The sequence below is a fragment of the Pseudochaenichthys georgianus genome, chromosome 11, assembly GCF_902827115.2.
Source record: "Pseudochaenichthys georgianus chromosome 11, fPseGeo1.2, whole genome shotgun sequence".
NCBI lineage: Eukaryota > Metazoa > Chordata > Actinopteri > Perciformes > Channichthyidae > Pseudochaenichthys > Pseudochaenichthys georgianus.
Genome location: NC_047513.1, coordinates 31284465 through 31304700, shown reverse-complemented (window position 1 = coordinate 31304700; position 20236 = coordinate 31284465). Strand labels below are relative to the sequence as shown.

The 20236-nt window shown below is 40.1% G+C and overlaps 1 protein-coding gene across 2 annotated transcripts in view; it reads left to right on the top strand.

Moving 5' to 3' along the window:
• Positions 1-20236, top strand: part of st3gal1 (ST3 beta-galactoside alpha-2,3-sialyltransferase 1) — a 128562-nt gene that overhangs the window by 97716 nt on the left and 10610 nt on the right. For both annotated transcript variants that reach the window (XM_034093898.2, XM_034093899.2), the window contains 2 exons: positions 9432-9611; positions 19624-19669. In XM_034093898.2, the coding sequence (XP_033949789.1) occupies positions 9432-9611; positions 19624-19669 (226 nt within the window). The remainder of the gene's footprint in view (positions 1-9431; positions 9612-19623; positions 19670-20236) is intronic.

Here is a 20236-nt window from a genome sequence, read left to right as displayed (position 1 = left end):
TGCCCATTTCAAACCCACTTGTATTTGAGATGTCGAGAGCCACTTATGTTGAGTGAAGTTGATTGATGCTTCGAATACTGGCACTTTGTACATGAAGTCTCCATGTAGGCCTGCTGAAAATTACTTGTCAAGATGTCTGCCAACAGTTAAAAAATACCTTCACTCCACCGAGAAACAGCAAACCTTTTTGTGTTACAATACTCGAAACTTTATGATCCTCCAGAGCTAGCATTTCACTTTTTAAAAACATTCTTTACCTCAGGCAGAGAGGTGCATTGTACATTTATATATTCAGTTTAATATTTAATATTCCTTCTGCCACATATAATACCTTGCTTTACTGTATATCTTGTTATTCTTCATTTGTAAATTCAACATGTATATTTTCTACTTTCTTGCTTATTTCTAGTCTTTTTCATTTCTATTGTGCAATGCCATGTCTTTCTATGCTTCTGCAACACAAACATTTCCCATATTGGGATCAATAACGTACTTCTTATCTTATCGTATCTTATCTTAACCTCACATTGTTTCCTGATTGTATTTCCTGTGCGTGAGCAGACCATTTGTTAGTGGGATGGACTTTTCAAAGGCTGAACACATCAGTCCCCAAATGTTTCAAGGCCATCTGGTTCAAGTTTCCTGCACTAGAGCAGAAGTTGAATATTGATTAGAGCAATCTGAAATATTCGCCTCCTTGGAGCAGTTGACGCCGCACGCCCCCTCAAGATTAAGTGAAAACGCCGTCCACTGAATCCACTTAACAGCTAGCTTTTTGAGTGCCCTTCCACACTTGTATTATTATGTAACATTGATTGCTGCAATGAGAAATGGAAAGAACAACGCAATCCTTTACAGACCTCAAGTGAAGTTACATAAAGATGGGGTAAAATATTCAAGAAATGCTTGAAGACTGAGAATAAATGACATTTTCTTTGCCGTTCAACAATAGAAAAGCGTATGGCTTTTTTAAAACTGCTATGAAAAATGTTGGTTGCGATATATTGCCGTAATTTTTTGACAAAGAAATAAAGTGTATTCCTTTACTGTTGTGTGCAGAGGTGGGAAGTAGTGGAGTACAAATATAATATATATAGTACATTCTTCTGGTATCAGTACTTTACTCCACTACTTATTTTTCTGACGACTTTTTACTTTGACTTCTTCCATTTTGAACCCAAATACCTGTACTTTCTACTTCTTACATGTTGAACCCAAATACCTGTACTTCCTACTTCTTACATTTTGAACCCAAATACCTGTACTTTCTACTTCTTACATGTTGAACCCAAATACCTGTACTTCCTACTTCTTACATGTTGAACCCAAATACCTGTACTTTCTACTTCTTACATGTTGAACCCAAATACCTGTACTTTCTACTTCTTACATGTTGAACATAAATACCTGTACTTTCTACTTCTTAAATGTTGAACTCAAATACTTGTACTTTCTACTTCTTACATGTTGAACACAAATACCTGTACTTTCTACTTCTTACATGTTGAACACAAATACCTGTACTTTCTACTTCTTAAATGTTGAACCCAAATACCTGTACTTTCTACTTCTTACATGTTGAACATAAATACCTGTACTTTCTACTTCTTAAATGTTGAACTCAAATACTTGTACTTTCTACTTCTTACATGTTGAACACAAATACCTGTACTTTCTACTTCTTACATGTTGAACTCAAATACCTGTACTTTCTACCTCTTACATGTTGAACTCAAATACCTGTACTTTCTACTTCTTACATGTTGAACTCAAATACCTGTACTTTCTACTTCTTACATGTTGAACACAAATACCTGTACTTTCTACTTCTCACATGTTGAACTCAAATACCTGTACTTTCTACTTCTTACATGTTGAACACAAATACCTGTACTTTCTACTTCTTAGATGTTGAACACAAATACCTGTACTTTCTACTTCTTACATGTTGAACACAAATACCTGTACTTTCTACTTCTTACATGTTGAACATAAATACCTGTACTTTCTACTTCTTAAATGTTGAACTCAAATACCTGTACTTTCTACTTCTTACATGTTGAACTCAAACACCTGTACTTTCTACTTCTCTCATTTTCCAAACAGCTGGTTCCTTTAGTCTGAATGTGTGTTGGTGCGTGGTCATTATTCTTTAGAGTCACTGCGTGCCTATTGATTGGAACACGATCCGTGTATCCATCACTTCCTGGTCTTCTCTAAAGAAGAGGGACCAATGGAAACGTTGTCATGTTGCCGTTGTTCAGCATGGAAACATTCATTAGCTAACAATGACATTATTGTTCTATTGATATAAAGGGAGGTCAGGTACTCTTTAAAGCAGCTGCTAGCTATGGGTACTTTTTACTGAAGTACATTTCAAAGCCTCTTTACTTTTACTTGAGTAAAGAAGTTTAGTCAGTACTTCTACTTTTACCAGAGTATTTTTAAACATGAGTATCTGTACTTCCACTTGAGTAAAGGATGTGTGTACTTTTGCCATCTCTGGTTGTGTGTAAGAAAATAGCATTATGTAGCGTTCCATCAAAGCTGCAGTTAGTAACTTAAACAAAAAACAACTTTTATCATATCTGCTTAAACTAGCACTTTATCCTGACAGTAGTGCATGAGTCAGATATGCCAACTAATGTCATTATGGGCACTGGGGGGAGGCAGAGTAGCATAATTTTTTCATAGATTTCCTGTCTCTTGCACGTCAGCATATGGGGACAGTTTCTGCAAATTTGACAGGAAGTTGTTCCATATATGTCCCCCACTGCAGCTTTAAAGTCTCAGGAAAAACTCCTGCAACCTGCAAAGACACTCTGAATGTGCTGCAGAAGTGATGAAGTCTTCACATTATGCTATTTGATATGTGGCCATGGTGTTCCTCTGCCCTCACTGCCGTCATTTCACATCTGCTTTGGACAGCAGGGATCCATTTGGTGAGCAATTCCTAAACTCCCTGAAGCTGTAGTTACCATTAGGAGAGAAACCCACCAATGTAGTCCTGTCAGAAGCTGTTCTTTTCCCACTGAGGTATTGCACCATAAACCCTTGTGCCAGTGGTTTTCAAACTGTGGGGCGCGACCTCTGGTGGGTTGCGGAGGTACTGCAGGGGGGTCTGGGAAGATTGTATTATTTTCTAGCTTTGTGAAGCACCTTGAGAGATGACGTTGTTTTTAAAGTGTGCTATATAAATCAAATGTATTATTATTATTATTATTATTATTATTATTCAATTGTAAACAAACACTGCTCGAAAATATCTCATTGGTCAGAGAGCTGTGGGCATAATTCTGCCTTTTGCAACATCCTACTTGTGTGAATAGGCTTGTTCTGCTGCCATCAAAACCAAATACAGATCAAAGCTGAACATTGAGAATGAATTGAGAGAGGCGGTCTCAAAACAACAGCCCCGCTTTGAGAAGATCTGCAAGGGAAAGCAAGCACACACAAGTCATTGATAGGCTATGTGTGGAATAGGAATGTTAAAGTGATGTGATCGTTTGCAACCTGCAGTAGAAATAGTAGTTAATTCATACATTTTCGTTAAAGAAATTTGAATTAAAAAATCTACTGCTCAGGGAAGAAGGCCAACCAGTTTTAATTAGGCCAAATTAATTCACAGTATCTATTACAAGCACGTTTGTTCATGTGTAATCCATAATGAAATATACAATTATAGTTGGATCTTTATATCTTCTTATTATCAGCAGAGAAAATGTAATGTTTTTACAACAATATACAATGAATCCTACCAATATAGATGGGAACCGGGTTGGGGGGGTCCCGAAAATATTTCCAATTACCCAAGGGGGGCCCGACTGAAAAAGTTTGGGAACCACTGCCTTATGCCAATACTTCTCTTCTTCCGTCAGTGCATTTCTACTCTAGGCTATAAAGCAGCAAAGCAACGCGCTGCAGCTGCAAACTCTGGCCCTCCTTCCCTGCACAGCGGACAGAGGAAACAGTACACATGTCTTGTTAATAGAGAGTAAATTAAATTGCTCTTTCACTCCGTCTCTCCTTGACTGATGTCAAATGGACCGAACAGTCTGAGAGAGTTGTAGATGTACTCATGCGAAATGACACATCATTATTCTGCACAGCTCCTTTCCCTCCAGAATGATACGTCTGGTGATGCAGTCTGATAATAATCAGCGCTGTGTCGATAATAACCACGGACGCCTCTGGTGTGGCAGCTTTATTACTGGTGACACAACACTTCTCTCCACTGGGACTGAAGGCTTTAGTGAGCTGTTGCATTAAGGCAGTGGTTCTCAAAGTGGGGGGCGCGCAACCCCTGAGGGGCGCAGAGGCATGCCAGGGGGGGCGCGAGAGACCAGGAGGAAAAATGGTTATAAAAAAAAAAAGATTAAAAATTAAAAATTATTGATTCGAAAATAATATGATGCATTACTATTTCGTCTGGGTCTCTGTGTTTTATTAAAGCTCGGCTCTGTGTGTGCGGAACGAGCCATTTTGTGTGCGCGAGCGAGAGAGAGCGCACCGGTACCGGAGATCGTTGTTGTTAGCTTCTGGTGCTAGCGAGCTACGCTAACGGATATAAGGAGTTTTTTCAACAACAAAGTGGAGGAGAGTCCTCTGCTGTCAGACCGAGAGACTCAGTGAGCTAAAGGACTCTCTCAGTGTTATCTCAGTGGGTCTCAAACGTTTTGGTCACGATTAATATTAACAATTATTTCCGAGGCACACGTTTATATGATCATTATAGTTATAAAAAAATAAGAGAATAAATGAAAAACAGCTATGAAATACTATATGACAGTAAAAAAAGAATAAAGTTTAAAAGGGTGATTTGTAAAATATCCATAAAGAAAAAGAAAATCTGTTTACAGTTCTGTTTCATAGGTGTTGAGAGGTATCCATAGATCTCTTCATGTTGCTCTCAAAGTGCACCAGATTGATGCTTTTAACTTAAATATTTAAAAATAAATCTCCCCGGACCCCCCTATGTGAGGTCCACACACCACCTATAAAAATAGCACTTTACCCCTGCTTACACCTATATGCCGTGAGCTGATATCGAGCCTTCATTGTAACAGTCGCGTGTGTACTGTGTGTGCGTGTGGGGAGTGTTGCACTAGAACATTCCACTAGCGCCCGGTACATTAATGGGAAACCCTAAATGTTTGAGCACCCTCTATGAAATGTCAAGCTACCCCACAGCACCCCCAAAAGAAATCTCTGACGCCGCCACTGAGCCTGACTATTTGTGTTGGGGGGGCCCGACTTTTTTTTTTCTCCCAAGGAGGGGCCTGACAGAAAAAGTTTGAGAACCACTGCATTAAAGACAGCTGTAAAAAGACTGTAAAAGGAGTGGATTCATTGGTTTGTCGACTAAATGTGAAATATAATCCGTGACAATGTATTACCTGTTAAAACAAATGTCTCCAGTAACCTAATCTTAGTTTCATTTCAACAATACCTGATTCATTTCCGTTACCTAATATCATATACGCAAATCAATATCATAGAATATAAATATCAATAAGATGTTTTTTACTAAAGTGTATTTTGTCAAACAACAGAGCAATGCTGTCTTAAAGAGAAACATATTTTGTAATAAAATGTAAAATGTATTGTTTCATTGTAATCCTGCCCATAATCCCAATTATTTTAACATCGTACAAGCAATCTGATTACGTCTTTTTTTAATGTAACCGTAAGGGAGTGCAGTTACCCTTTCCGTGTCCTTACCTTGTTATCCATTACTCAATAAGCATGGCAATAAATCAAGTGAAAGGTAGGGTTATCAAATCAAATCAAATCAAGTTTTATCTATATAGCACATTTATAAACGATTTTTGGTCGAGCCAAAGTGCTGTACATATAATAAAAATAGCCTACAGTAGAGACACTTTACAGCAAATACAACAGAACAGAATGTTCAGAATATCAGTATGAGAAAAACGACACCCTCTGTCCTTAGACCCTCTGTCCTTAGACCCTCACATCGTACAAGGAAAAACGAAGTAAGAAGTAGAAAGTACAGGTATTTGGGTTCAACATGTAAGAAGTAGAAAGTACAGGTATTTGTGTTCAACATGTAAGAAGTAGAAAGTACAGGTATTTGTGTTCAACATGTAAGAAGTAGAAAGTACAGGTATTTGTGTTCAACATGTAAGAAGTAGAAAGTACAGGTATTTGAGTTCAACATGTAAGAAGTAGAAAGTACAGGTATTTGGGTTGAACATGTAAGAAGTAGAAAGTACAGGTGTTTGTGTTCAACATGTAAGAAGTAGAAAGTACAGGTATTTGAGTTCAACATGTAAGAAGTAGAAAGTACAGGTATTTGAGTTCAACATGTAAGAGGTAGAAAGTACAGGTATTTGTGTTCAACATGTAAGAAGTAGAAAGTACAGGTATTTGAGTTCAACATGTAAGAGGTAGAAAGTACAGGTATTTGTGTTCAACATGTAAGAGGTAGAAAGTACAGGTATTTGAGTTCAACATGTAAGAAGTAGAAAGTTCAGGTATTTGTGTTCAACATGTAAGAAGTAGAAAGTACAGGTATTTGAGTTCAACATGTAAGAGGTAGAAAGTACAGGTATTTGTGTTCAACATGTAAGAGGTAGAAAGTACAGGTATTTGTGTTCAACATGTAAGAAGTAGAAAGTACAGGTATTTGAGTTCAACATGTAAGAAGTAGAAAGTACAGGTATTTGAGTTCAACATGTAAGAAGTAGAAAGTACAGGTATTTGGGTTCAACATGTAAGAAGTAGAAAGTACAGGTATTTGGGTTCAACATGTGAGAAGTAGAAAGTACAGGTATTTGAGTTCAACATGTAAGAAGTAGAAAGTACAGGTATGTGGGTTCAACATGTAAGAAGTAGAAAGTACAGGTATTTGAGTTCAACATGTAAGAAGTAGAAAGTACAGGTATTTGAGTTCAACATGTAAGAGGTAGAAAGTACAGGTATTTGTGTTCAACATGTAAGAAGTAGAAAGTACAGGTATTTGGGTTCAACATGTAAGAAGTAGAAAGTACAGGTATTTGGGTTCAACATGTGAGAAGTAGAAAGTACAGGTATTTGTGTTCAACATGTAAGAGGTAGAAAGTACAGGTATTTGTGTTCAACATGTAAGAAGTAGAAAGTACAGGTATTTGAGTTCAACATGTAAGAAGTAGAAAGTACAGGTATTTGAGTTCAACATGTAAGAAGTAGAAAGTACAGGTATTTGGGTTCAACATGTAAGAAGTAGAAAGTACAGGTATTTGGGTTCAACATGTGAGAAGTAGAAAGTACAGGTATTTGAGTTCAACATGTAAGAAGTAGAAAGTACAGGTATGTGGGTTCAACATGTGAGAAGTAGAAAGTACAGGTATTTGTGTTCAACATGTAAGAAGTAGAAAGTACAGGTATTTGAGTTCAAAATGTAAGAAGTAGAAAGTACAGGTATTTGTGTTCAACATGTAAGAAGTAGAAAGTACAGGTATTTGAGTTCAACATGTAAGAAGTAGAAAGTACAGGTATTTGAGTTCAACATGTGAGAAGTAGAAAGTACAGGTATTTTTTAGTTCAAAATGTAAGAAGTAGAAAGTAAAAGTCATCAGAAAAATAAGTAGTGGAGTAAAGTACTGATACCAGAAAAAAGTCCCTATATATATTATATTTGTACTCCACTACTTCCCACCTCTGCTCCTCTGTGCCACTTCCTGTCACTGACCAATGCCTATTCCCACTGTCAAACTATATGCTGTCCAATTACTGGTGCAGCTTGAGTGTGTATTGTTAGAAATAATAATAGCCATGCCTTGCTTGACAAGTGGTGATTGTTGAGCTCTGAATGAACATGGCTATTTGGAGGTCCAACACGTGGGGAAATTGGGCAAATGGAGCTTTTTGTCTCGACATTTGCATATTGTTTTCTCATGCGCTGTGTTTCGGCTGACTTGTTGGTTGTGGGGATTAGCAGAAGAAAAAAACCAAATGTATCATCCTTTTTTTTAGAAATAAACCTCGATTTGTGCAGTCGTGTGGAAATATATATATATTGTAGTAATAATGATATCATCTATTCATAATTGTAAATGTATATTGTATGTAGACATACATTTAGATGTACATTTTGTTAAAAGAAAAAGGTTAATAATTTAGTTTTTGGGAGAAGGGGTGGGATTAAATAAGTGTAAACTTCTTCCCACCCCTTTTCAGATGTGTAATTAGATAAATCGTTTGTTTTTATTTAATTTGTAAGTCAGTAATGTTTTTGTTTATCAGGTAGACACCAGTAATGACAAACAGATGAGAATGCTGCGTGGGGTCTGGGGGCCGTGTTGGCGGGACGTTGTGGGGCTCGCTGCTTCGCCCTTTGAGGCTCGAGGAGCGGACAGCGTGAGCTGGGTTACTGGTGTCGTTTCCTGGTTGCTGCGTGGGGTCTGCGAGACACCGCAAAACTCAGCCTGAACTCAGCCTGAGCACACACACACACACACACACACACACACACACACACACACACACACACACACACACACACACACACACACACACACACACACACACACACACACACACACACACACACACACACACACACACACACACACACACACACTCTCACAGCTGAAGTAAAAACAATAAGTGTGGCTTGATATTGAGTAAGAAAAAGGTTTGTAACGCTGTGAGAATGGGTCTCCGGAGAGCATTTCTCCGCTATCCCAACTCGTCTATTACCAGCGTTCAGGGAGCTCTATGAAAGTCAATGGGACTCCCTGTTAGTTGAAAATGTATGCTGAAGGGCCCCCACTGCGTTTGATAGTGACGCCAAGGGATCCTGACATAACGTCACTATAGTACGAATTAGGAGTGAGAATGTACGTCACGATACCCGTTACGTCACTATAACCGTTACGTCACTATAACCGTTACGTCACTATACCCGTTACGTCACTTATACCCAGAAAAAAAAAAATGGAAAAATAAAAATCTCCAACGAGGCGTTCTGGGGCAGCATAGTATTTTCTGTGTTATTACAGAGTTGTGCTCGCTACAGGGTGTACTTTGAGGGTTTGTGACTTTTGCACAAGGGGACGGGTAATAACCAGAAAAGCATGTCATGGGACCTTTAAAAAAACGTTTCTGGTCCCCCTCTAGCGTACATTTTTCTTGAAAACAAAATATTAGGTCATCGTCATCAGCGTCATGTTCGTCATGTTGTAAACAAATAATTTCTTGGGTACAAAACAACAAAAAATAAATAGCTCCTGCTCAGTATCATAATTCATGTCATTTATTTCTGAATGCTCTTAATGTCTTTCATTTTTGTAAAGCACTTTGAATTGCCCTGTGTTGAAAGGTGCTATATAAATAAAATTGCCTTGCCTTACACGTTCGAATCAAATCAAAGAAAAACATGGTGAAAAAACGGACAGAAAATGACTCTGCTTTTCTGTGTCTTTCAGAATGAACCAGGGTCCCACGTCTGGTTTTGAGGAGGATGTTGGCTCCAGAACAACACATCATGTCATGTATCCAGAGAGTGCGATAGACCTGGAGAACAACACGTGTCTGGTGCTGGTTCCTTTCAAAACTCTAGACCTGCAGTGGATCATCAGTGCTCTGACCACAGGAACCATCAAACAGTAAGTGTACTTATCTGATGATGAAGCTGCGTCCATATCTCCTTACATTTAATGGATCAAATGATTATGTTTAATGTGAGAGGTGTTGCTTGAAAGGGACGGTTCTACAAGTACTTAATAATAATACGCTGTAGGAATACATATGTATTGCCAGGAATACACAAGTGAATGTAATGGAGTTTTGGCGACTAGGCCCCGTTGTGCAGGAGTATCATTCGGGAGGGGAGAACCGATCCGATGAAACCCCCCCGGGGTCTAGACACTGGTGGTGGTGAATGGATAGTTGGGGTCGGTCTGAAGGGGAGGAGCTTGACCCTGGTGGTGGTGAATGGATAGTTGGGGTCGGTCTGAAGGGGAGGGGCTTAGCTTGACCCTGGTGGTGGTGAATGGATAGTTGGGGTCGGTCTGAAGGGGAGTGGCTTAGCTTGACACTGGTGGTGGTGAATGGATAGTTGGGGTCGGTCTGAAGGGGAGGGGCTTAGCTTGACCCTGGTGGTGGTGAATGGATAGTTGGGGTTGGTCTGAAGGGGAGGGGCTTAGCTTGACCCTGGTGGTGGTGAATGGATAGTTGGGGTCGGTCTGAAGGGGAGGGGCTTAGCTTGACCCTGGTGGTGGTGAATGGATAGTTGGGTTCGGTCTGAAGGGGAGGGGCTTAGCTTGACCCTGGTGGTGGTGAATGGATAGTTTGGTTCGGTCTGAAGGGGAGTGGCTTAGCTTGACCCTGGTGGTGGTGAATGGATAGTTGGGGTCAGTCTGAAGGGGAGGGGCTTAGCTTGACCCTGGTGGTGGTGAATGGATAGTTGGGTTGGTCTGAAGGGGAGTGGCTTAGCTTGACCCTGGTGGTGGTGAATGGATAGTTGGGGTCAGTCTGAAGGGGAGGGGCTTAGCTTGACCCTGGTGGTGGTGAATGGATAGTTGGGTTCGGTCTGAAGGGGAGTGGCTTAGCTTGACCCTGGTGGTGGTGAATGGATAGTTGGGGTCGGTCTGAAGGGGAGGGGCTTAGCTTGACCCTGGATTCAGAAGGACAGGAGGTGAAAAGGGGTGGAGGAGGGTTGCATCGAGTCACCTGAAATGACAGCTGTCAGAGGGGGGAGAGCAGATTTAAAAGGTTTGGCAGAGCGCTATGATAGGCTTGTGAGAATAGAGCGAAGTGATTGGTTAAGCTGGGGAGTGACGCCCCCGATTACTTATTGAGAGGAGAGAGAGTAGTGACATGGAAATAGTAAATGAATGAGTAAAGAAGGTCTTCCTGGTTGAACTTGTGCTGAGCTTCATTTCTCAATTCAATCCAAAAACTGTCTTTATATATTAAATAGCTTTGAACTCATTACTGTGCATCGTGTGATGCTTCCCCCCAAATCACACTCTCTAACTAGCAGATTGTCATAACAGCATTCACTCAGTATTCCTATTTGTGAGATGGCTGTATAAGAATAATCGTTCTGTGTTAATCTTCCAGTACATTTCTCCGTCAGCTGCTTCATTCTCAATGACCCTGTGATCATTAGCTTGATTACTGGACATCCAAAATGTTTTCAAAAAGCTGCCAATAACTCACACGTGCCAACATGTTAGACTGTATAAGGACGAGTGAATCCAAATGTTTCCTATAGTTGTCGTCCAACTCCAAAGCAATCTTTCTGCCTCATTACATTTCAGAGTATTGGCAGTAATGTCAGCGTTAACCCAACAGCCGTTAGATCTCAAATGAGGGCTGTGAATTTTGCATTTTCTCATCTTGTTAAATAGAAAAGGGCCTCTTTAAAATGACAAAGGCACTGATTGCAGTTCTCAATGCAAACATTTCACGCATGGAAGTATGCATTTTATAACATTAGAGTGCTAAGTGTTCTGGATAATTTAATGCACCAGTAGACACTCGGCCATTTTCACATTCATTCACCGCAAAATGAAGACAAAATGGTTGGTAGGTTATATTGTACAGAAACACAATAAAGCCAGTCTGTATAATATTTGAATTTCAATGAGTGACATAGCTATAGCCTTAATAAAACTTACTTTAATTGGAAACATTTGTCAGGATAGTATCTCACAGTGTGGTCATTACTTTTCATTTCACTCATTAGTATGCCATCCATTTACTTCTCAAACTCAGTCTGCACAGGCACAGTGTGGAATATTTTAGTGGCTTTAAAGAGCACATACTGGGTTTACATTTTCAGGATCATATCAATATGTAGCGTCTCTACTTTAAAGAGTCCTCTCCTGCTGATGTTCAGGTGTATATCAGTATGTAGTGTCTCTACTTTAAAGAGTTCTCTCCTGCTGATGTTCAGGTGTATATCAGTATGTAGTGTCTCTACTTTAAAGAGTCCTCTCCTGCTGATGTTCAGGTGTATATCAGTATGTAGTGTCTCTACTTTAAAGAGTCCTCTCCTGATGATGTTCAGGTATATATCAGTATGTAGTATCTCTACTTTAAAGAGTCCTCTCCTGCTGATGTGCATTACATTACATTGCATTTAGCTGACGCTTTTATCCAAAGCGACTTACAATAAGTGCGTTCGACCAACAAAACACAAACTTGAAGAAAACAGAATTATAAAGTACATCAGGCTTCATAGAGCAAAAACATTTCAAGTGCTACTCAACTGGCTTTAGATAAGCCAGCCCTTTATTAGTATATAAGTGCTTTGTTAATAGTTCTATCGCTCGAAGTGGAGTCGAAAGAGATGAGTTTTCAGTCTGCGCCGGAAGGTGTGTAAGCTTTCTGCTGTCCTGATGTCAATGGGGAGCTCATTCCACCATCTTGGAGCCAGGATAGCAAACCCACGTGTTTTTGCTGATGGGAACTTGGGTCCCCCTCGCAGCGAGGGTGCAGCGAGCCGTTTGGTTGATGCAGAGCGGAGTGCACGTGCTGGGGTGTACGGTTTAACCATGTCCTGGATGTAGGAAGGGCCAGATCCATTCGCAGCATGGTACGCAAGTACCATTGTCTTGAAGTGGATTCTAGCAGTTATCGGAAGCCAGTGAAGGCAGCGGAGGAGCGGCGTGGTGTGGGAGAATTTAGGAAGGTTGAAGACCAGGCGAGCCACTGCATTCTGGATGAGCTGCAGAGGTCGGATGGCACATGCAGGTAGACCAGCCAGGAGGGAGTTGCAGTAGTCTAGGCGTGAGATGACGAGAGCCTGGACCTGAACCTGCGTCGCTTTCTGGGTCAGCTGGGGACGCATCCTCCTGATGCTGTAAAGCGTGTATCTGCAGCAGCGGGTTGTAGCAGCGATGTTTGCAGTGAAGGACAGGTTGTTATCTAGGATCACACCCAGATTCCTTGCAGTCTGAGTCGGGGAAACAACAGAGGTGCCGATGTTGATTGTTAGGTCAAGAGTGGGACAATCTTTTCCCGGAAGGAAAAGCAGTTCAGTCTTGTCAAGGTTGAGCTTGAGGTGATGAGCGGACATCCACTGAGAGGTGTCAGCTAGACAAGCAGAGATGCGTGCGACGACCTGGGTCTCTGAGCGGGGAAAGGACAGAATTAATTGGGTGTCGTCAGCGTAGCAGTGGTATGAAAAACCATACGGGCTAATGACTGATCCAAGTGAGTTTGTGTACAAGGAGAAGAGGAGGGGACCAAGAACAGAGCCCTGAGGGACCCCTGTAGTTAATTGACAAGGGTCGGACTCGGACCCTCTCCAAGTAACCCTGTAGGTGCAGTCTTTGTTCAGGTGTATATCAATACGTAGTGTCTCTACTTTAAAGAGTCCTCTCCTGATGATGTTCAGGTATATATCAGTATGTAGTGTCTCTACTTTAAAGAGTCCTCTCCTGCTGATGTTCAGGTGTATATCAGTATGTAGTGTCTCTACTTTAAAGAGTCCTCTCCTGCTGATGTTCAGGTGTATATCAGTATGTAGTGTCTCTACTTTAAAGAGTCCTCTCCTGTTGATGTTCAGGTGTATATCAGTATGTACGTAGTGTCTCTACTTTAAAGAGTCCTCTCCTGCTGATGTTCAGGTGTATTGGGATCAATAAAGTACTTCTTATCTTCTTATATGATCTTATCTTTTCACCCTCTGTCTGAAACCAGAGCCCAGTCTGCTCCGATTGGTTAGCTTTCCGGCTCTGTTGTGATTGGTCAATGTTGGGATTTTAGCCTTTGCAGACCATTTACATGCACAGAAAACCTATATAACACACTACAGGAAAGGGATAACCACAAAAAGCCTAATAGGGCCCCTTTAAACAGAAGTTCCTTCCAAGAAAATACTTCACTACTTTACAACATATTACTTCCTGTACTGTCACACACAAAACAAGCCAATAGAAGTGCAAGTGTTACATAGTGATGTGACTATGTTAGAAAAATCTCACTCGTCCCCGGCTTGAGCTTCAATCTCAGGATCCATGTATTTATGATCCTCTCCAGAATGGAAGTAGTCATCACATACAGAGCATCAACTAGTTCCTGAACAGTGTCCTTCACATGCTGATATGCAAGAGAGGGATTTACACAGTCACAAGATGGAGGAATGCCGCTTCTTGTTATCAAGAGTGTTTTCTCAAAATGTTGGGTTTTCTTTCAAAATCCTGACTTTTTCCTCAAAATTATGACTTTTTCTCAAAAATCAAAAAAAGTATGACTTTTTCTCAAAAATCTCAAAACGTATGACTTTTTTCTCAAAATCATGACTTTTTTCTCAAAGTTATGACTTTTTCTCAAAGTTATGACTTTCTCAAAATATCTAAATCCTGACTTTTTCACAAACTAATACATCCTGTCATGTACACAGCTACAGTTGGGATACCCTTGTTATCATGTGTACTCTGAGATTGGAAGAGTACATTCAGTATTTTCCAGAGGTGGGGACTCGAGTCACATGCTTGACTCGAGTCAGATTCCAGTCATATATTTTTTGACTTGAGACTTGCTTGACTAACATTGATAAAAGACTTGACTTGACTTTGACTTGGTATTCATGACTTGAGACTTGACTTAAGCTTGAGATAGATCACTTGAAAGGACTTGACTGTTTAAAATTAAATATTTGCGTTTGTTTTTGTAGTGAGATATTACGTTTAGTTTTTTAGAAAAACGTGATTATAGCGCCATGCGCAAACCTGGCAACCCACTAGAAGGCAGGAGTGTCAGTTAACACGGCAGCGGCTAGCTTTACTCCACAAATAGTGAAGTTTGGATTCAAGGGTTATGTTGTCGATGACGGTAATAAGAAGAGAACAGCGGTATGCAGTGTCTGCAGCATAAAGATTAGTGACACGACCACCACTACAAAAAGAACCCACAGAGAAAGGTGCGTGCATGTGTTGTGTTAGCTAGAAAGCTAACGTTAAGTTTAAGCTACGTTAGACTTGGTTTCAAATCGATTAAGCAAAGAGAAGACAAAACTGTAAATTAACACTAGAACCGCCAAGGGATTCATTTGGACTAACCCTGATACTGACGGGCTGTCAGGGGGGAGAGAGAGAGAGAGAGAGAGAGAGAGAGAGAGAGAGAGAGAGAGAGAGAGAGAGAGAGGGGGGGGGGGGGGAGGGAGGAAAAGAGATGCCTCGTTTATTTCCCCTGTGTTATTATCAGAAGTTACTGTAAACTTTTGAATAATGTAGTTCATCTACTTTTAGTAGTTTGTTTAAATGTTTTAATTATGTTGTTTGTAGAAGTGCATCATTCCTTGATTTATTGTAAAATTAATCTGAACTTTTTGATCTGCTATGATGATAAACTGAAGCAATTTCAAAATCAACCCAATTAAGTGAGTTTTAAATCGTTCTACTAGTTTATAAGGAAATTATGAAGAGGAACAAATTAAATGATTTGAAAATGATATCTATGTAGGCGCTGACGCTGTTGGCGGTTCTAGTGTTAACAGAAATGTAAATTAAATGTGTGTAATGGCAAATGCTATATATGATTTTCTTACCTGGAGTTCTGCCTTTTTGAACAGACTTTTTGAGTCCTAGCTATATTGTCTGCAGTCCTGGGGTTAATATGAATCTAATATGATTATCATTGGTCTAAATTAGATTTCAAATGATTAACTGTGTATGTAATGAAGATCGTGGGTTAAATCCATTTTCATAACCACTGTCTTTTAACTGATTTAAATGTGGAAGCTGGGCTTATTCATCAGAATTTCGTAAGACTTGACTTGACCTGAGCAATGACTTGACTTGACTTGCTTGACTCTCACCACAGTGACTTGGGACTTGCCTGATACTTGTAGGTTAAGACTTGAGACTTGCTCATGACTTGCACATGTAGGACTTACTCCCACCTTTGATATTTTCCCAACACTATGATATGGAAGTAAACAAAGGGCGTGGGAGGGAGAGAAACTCCCTACACACGGATGTTAACCTTTGCAGACCATTTACATTCACAAAAACCTGTATAACACACATTACAGGAGAGGGAGAAGCCTTATAATAGAGCCCCCTTTGTAAACCTGTTAAACCCCAAGGTCCCCGCCGGCGGGGACCCTGTTTTTTTTTTCTTCACGACACTGTGTCTCAGAGGATCTTAATATTTAAGAACCTATTAATGTGTTATACCAGATTAACTGGAATAATCTCAGCTAACTGACGATACAAACCATTTTTACCAAAACAAAACACAAGTCTCATAAGAAGCATCTAAATGACCCCTTAGCGAAAAATGCTAACGGACATTGGCACAGAACTCAAGATAAAAGTACCCTTATTACTTATCGTAGCTGCACATACAAGATATCCAATTAAAGCTGAGGTTCCACAGATTATTTAGGTATATAGTATCATCACTGAGTGATCCGGACTCGCGACAGGGGAAGCAAACACAGACATCACAACACGTACCTTTACGGAGCTTCTAGGGAGATCGTCTCACCGTAGCTGTCAATCTAATCAAAAGACATGTTCAATGGCATTAAAACGAGAAAAAACGCGGCTGAATCGGTTAATCCATAGGTTTTTAACGTCTCTGTTTAAAAAAATTATTTCATTTATAATCCATAATTCCATTTTTATGTAAAAATCGGAGAGCAAAAGTTAGCTGCTAATGGTAGCCACCAGAGTGGCTGCTGCTTCCGGTCTAGGCTATGCGGCAGTCTCACACACACACATAACCAAATAAGGACTATGTGGGAGTTCCCCTCGATTCCATTGGCTCTGACGGTCAGAAAGAGATGTCACATGTCAAAATCCAGCAAGGGGGGCCAGAGATAAGGAAAACCCACCCAAATGGCCCCAGAAGAGGTTTTTTTTTGCTAAATCTGTCTAAAAAGGTCAAATATCACTTGTTTTGCATCAATCTTGATACAGGGTACTTATTATATGTTGTACTTTGGATTCCTAAAGCTTTTAGTCTACTATCCCATCATCCAAGGTTAGTTTTCACTATAGGTACAACATATTTTTTGGACGGACACTATAATTTACAGTTTTTTACCATGTTCAATCTGAATTTTCTTTAAAATAAAAAACATCTATATTTAATCTGACTTTTCTACATCCAACTCACAGGTTTATCATTACTTTGAGAACAAAGATTATTAATTTAACCCTTTTAGAAGGGAAGATATGGTCATTTCTTCTGGGAATGTCATTTTCGAGCCTGACACCTGAAACACAGTCTCGGGGTTTGTCAAGCAGGTTTTCTCTGCAAATCGCAGCATTTAAATATGGGAACTGAACACACAGCTTTATTTGAAGGTCGTCTCCCATGTCATTCCCAACTCACTGGAATTCTAACAAATCCACTCTGACCTGCGGCGCCGGATTCATTTCAGAAGTGGGGGGGGGGGGGGCAAAAAGTGCGTGTGTATGTGACATAGCCTACTTGCCAACCCTCCCGATTTTCGCGGGAAACTCCCGTTTTCCTCCCGGGGTCATATTTATCCCGCATTTCTCCCGATTTCTGACTAAATCTGATTTGTTTCATTCTAACATAACGCACCAAATGTTACTGTCTCCACTCGGACTTCAATACAGCTACACCATTGTTTGGTTTCCATGGTAACGTGTCTCTTTAGTAGCGCGAGCAAATGAAAGTCTGAGAGGGTCTTCAGGAGGAAGATAGTCAGAGAAAACAGAACAAGAATGGACAACTCAACCCTCTGCTCACTCCTTTCCTGTAAATTAAACTATACAGACCAGCCCACACATCATTCCATCTCTTCTTTTTTCCTGCTACGCTCTTGTTTGACAAGCTGAATGTTGACTGGTGTTTGACTGAAGTAAGCTCTGTGAAAAGTTCCAGTTATTAACTCGGTATTTACAAAGCTGTCATCTCCACATTTGGAGAAAGTTACAAGCCGTTTGACAGCAGCACATCTGCATATTTCACAGAAGGCTCGTTTAGTGGTTTTGCAAATAATTAACCACTCTCTGTTTTTGTACCATTCTGCATTGAAGTACCTTTCTCTTTGTCCAAATAAGCTTTTATTTGCTCAATGTCCCGACAACAAACCTCCATGCAGTCGGAACCCGCCTGTTTTGGTTCAACGATGCCGGCGTCGGCGGCGGTTTTGACAGCCTCTGCGGCCGCAGAGCTGCTGCTTTTGGGTTCATCCGGCTGCGCTGGTTCTATGGTTGAAGGACCAGGCTCCGGAGGTGCGGATGTCAGGGATGTGACATTCAAGTTGTTGAATTTCAGCTTAGTTTGACTGTATTTTGTTTTCTTATGCGCCGGTTCTTCTGACATGTTTGCAAGTTTATCTATCTAGGTTAACGGCTGACACTCACTGAACAACGTAACACATAACGTAAACAACGTAACAAATAAACACATCTAAGCTTTGTTATTGGTTGTAATGTACATGGATATATTTGAATGGTGTGACAATGTCCTATTTGATTGGGTTAAAATGTACATATTCTTCCCGTTATGTCTTCCTGCTGTATTTTACCTAATGCAAAGTGACCTGCTCCATCGAAATCAGTCGCATTAACCCGAAGACACATTGTGAGTTGTATACACTGTTGGAAAGAGGAGATTCCCAGCTTTCTAATGATATCACGATTGTTTTTGTACTCCAAATATTAAGCGAAATATGTCACATTATATAATGACTGTCACCGAGTCATCATTTTGAGAAAAAGGCCTTTAAAGTTTCCTCTTCTCTGGATCGATCTGATTGATTATTAGCGGAGCAAATGATCAAAGTCGTACGGAGGGAAGATATTTTCGTTTAGATTACTGGTCTGGGGGAAGCTCGCGAGTGTGTGTGTGTGTGTGTGTGTGTGTGTGTGTGTGTATGTGTGTGTATTTTTGCGTTTGTTTCCCGGGGAAAACTCTCAGGAGAAACACCGGCTGTTGTTCTGCCTGCTGTGACGTCAAGTTACTCCGTTCTCCGCTTGTAATTATGCCGAAGCTTCAAAGCTGTATTTATCATCTGAATTTGCCGAAACAAGTTTAATATTCTGAAAGCCAAGACTTTGTTTATTTGAAATCAGATGAAAACAAGCTGTAACGGACCCTGCCGTGTTATCTATGATTACTACGCCTTACATTCATAATGTCAGCGGAGGGAGGGGGAGCGGCGCTGTGGAAGAGTAGAGTGGTGAGTGAGAGCTGTCATCTTCCCTTTACAAGCTTCAAAAATGCCTGTAGCTAATGAGATTGAATATAACAATCACAAATAACAAAATATACACAGCTAGATCAGATCGCGTTTTAGATGCGACTTTGGAGTAGAGGGGAATTATTGAAACGGGATGTGTACAGTGTTCCGCGGCATCTGCTGCTGCGAAAATGTGTGGCAGGGCCGTAAAGTGGGGGGGCCAATGCCCCCCTGGCCCCCCGCTTCCGACGCCCTTGACCCTGACTGCTCTCAGGTGACGATTGATGCAACAAGCAAAAACATCAACATATGTGACCTAACACTAAGCCTATTCTTTTTAAATCATCATGTAAGTTAACGTGTGTCCTAGGTTAAGTCAGAAATGCATAGAAGCTCACACTGTGAACGTTGTCATAATTGTTCATGGATTTCAGGGATATTCAAGTTTATTAAAGCCCAAATGTTTACACTCCTGCCATGTTTTTCTTATCTTCCAGCACATATACAGCTGTTACATCAAGGATAAAGGCAAATAAAGACAAGGTGAGTCAAAGAGAGGTTAACATACAGTTTGTTGAATTGAATATCGCATTACTTTTGATCAGATGTTATTTATTCTATTCTGTCCTTCATCATTTTTTAGGTGAACTTCACTTTAAATTCGTTTTTTTTCCATACTGTTGCAGAAATCTCCATTTTAGTATCATTAACAACATGTAGTATATTAAGTCCTGACTGCATTCTAAAGTTTTAAACAGAGGCTTTTAATGTTGTATATTTAAATAAACCCCTTTTTTTGTAAAACATGGTGAAAATCAATAGAAAAATGTAAGCCTGCTTCCTCTAAGTCTTTGACCAAAATATGTCAACCAAATCAAGAAAATACTCTTAAATCTGGATTATTCAAAGGTAACATAGTTAATAGGATAAAGCCTCATTTGCATGTTTAAATATAACATTTCATAAAATATTTTTTACAACAAAAAAAACTGGTGAAGTTCATGGTTTTGTCTATTAATCCAAATGTTGACCTCAGTCACCTGTACGGTATATCTGTTTCTTTTTCAACACAGTAAATAACAAAGGAGTTTTGAACAAATCCATTTATTT